Source organism: Sphaeroforma arctica (assembly GCF_001186125.1).
Source record: "Sphaeroforma arctica JP610 unplaced genomic scaffold supercont1.13541, whole genome shotgun sequence".
In the NCBI taxonomy this organism is placed as follows: domain Eukaryota; class Ichthyosporea; order Ichthyophonida; genus Sphaeroforma; species Sphaeroforma arctica.
In genome coordinates this window covers 1-647 of record NW_014027017.1, presented here as the reverse complement: position 1 = coordinate 647, position 647 = coordinate 1, and the positions used below count along the sequence as shown (strand labels likewise).

Here is a 647-nt window from a genome sequence, read left to right as displayed (position 1 = left end):
GTACGGACCGACATAACAATAGAAAGTAAGTACTGATATATATATATATATACATACACATATATACATATATATATATATATATATATATACACATAACACAAAACATATAAAAACGGGATACTAACAGGCGCGCACACACACACACACACACCACATTATACTCACATACACACACATCGCACTCACAACACACACGCACACACCACATTATACTCATATACACACACATCGCACTCACAACATCACACTCACATACACGTTCATACATACACATATATACGCACATACACACATATACACATACATTTACACACGCACACACACACACACACCTGGGGCATGCATGCGCTTCCAATGCAAGTACAAAGTGCAGTTGGGCACTGAGTGCAACACAGTCTCTGACACGGGCAATCGGTACACGTCCCGGTATTTAGCGTCCCGCAATTGAGAGGTGAGGCTCTCCTGTGCCCCCTTTTTAAGGGCAGGGATACGGTTGAGTGAACCAATTGCACCTGTTGTACTGTCCGAAGGACCGGAAATGGCCTGAGAGGTGGAGGGCACCTAGGAAGGGGCATGAGTGCATAAGATAATTATGGAGAGAGGAAGATGACAAGAACAGGATGTACGTGCATAAATACACGCGC

At 43.7% G+C, this 647-nt stretch overlaps 1 protein-coding gene across 1 annotated transcript; it reads right to left on the bottom strand.

Annotated features, from left to right (window-relative positions):
* Positions 1-309: 309 nt before the first annotated feature.
* Positions 310-564, bottom strand: SARC_18068 (hypothetical protein; the record flags this gene model as incomplete). Its single annotated transcript, XM_014287850.1, has 1 exon — positions 310-564. A coding segment is annotated over one exon (255 nt), but the record flags the coding sequence as incomplete, so codon positions are not given.
* Between the last annotated feature and the right edge of the window lie 83 nt (positions 565-647).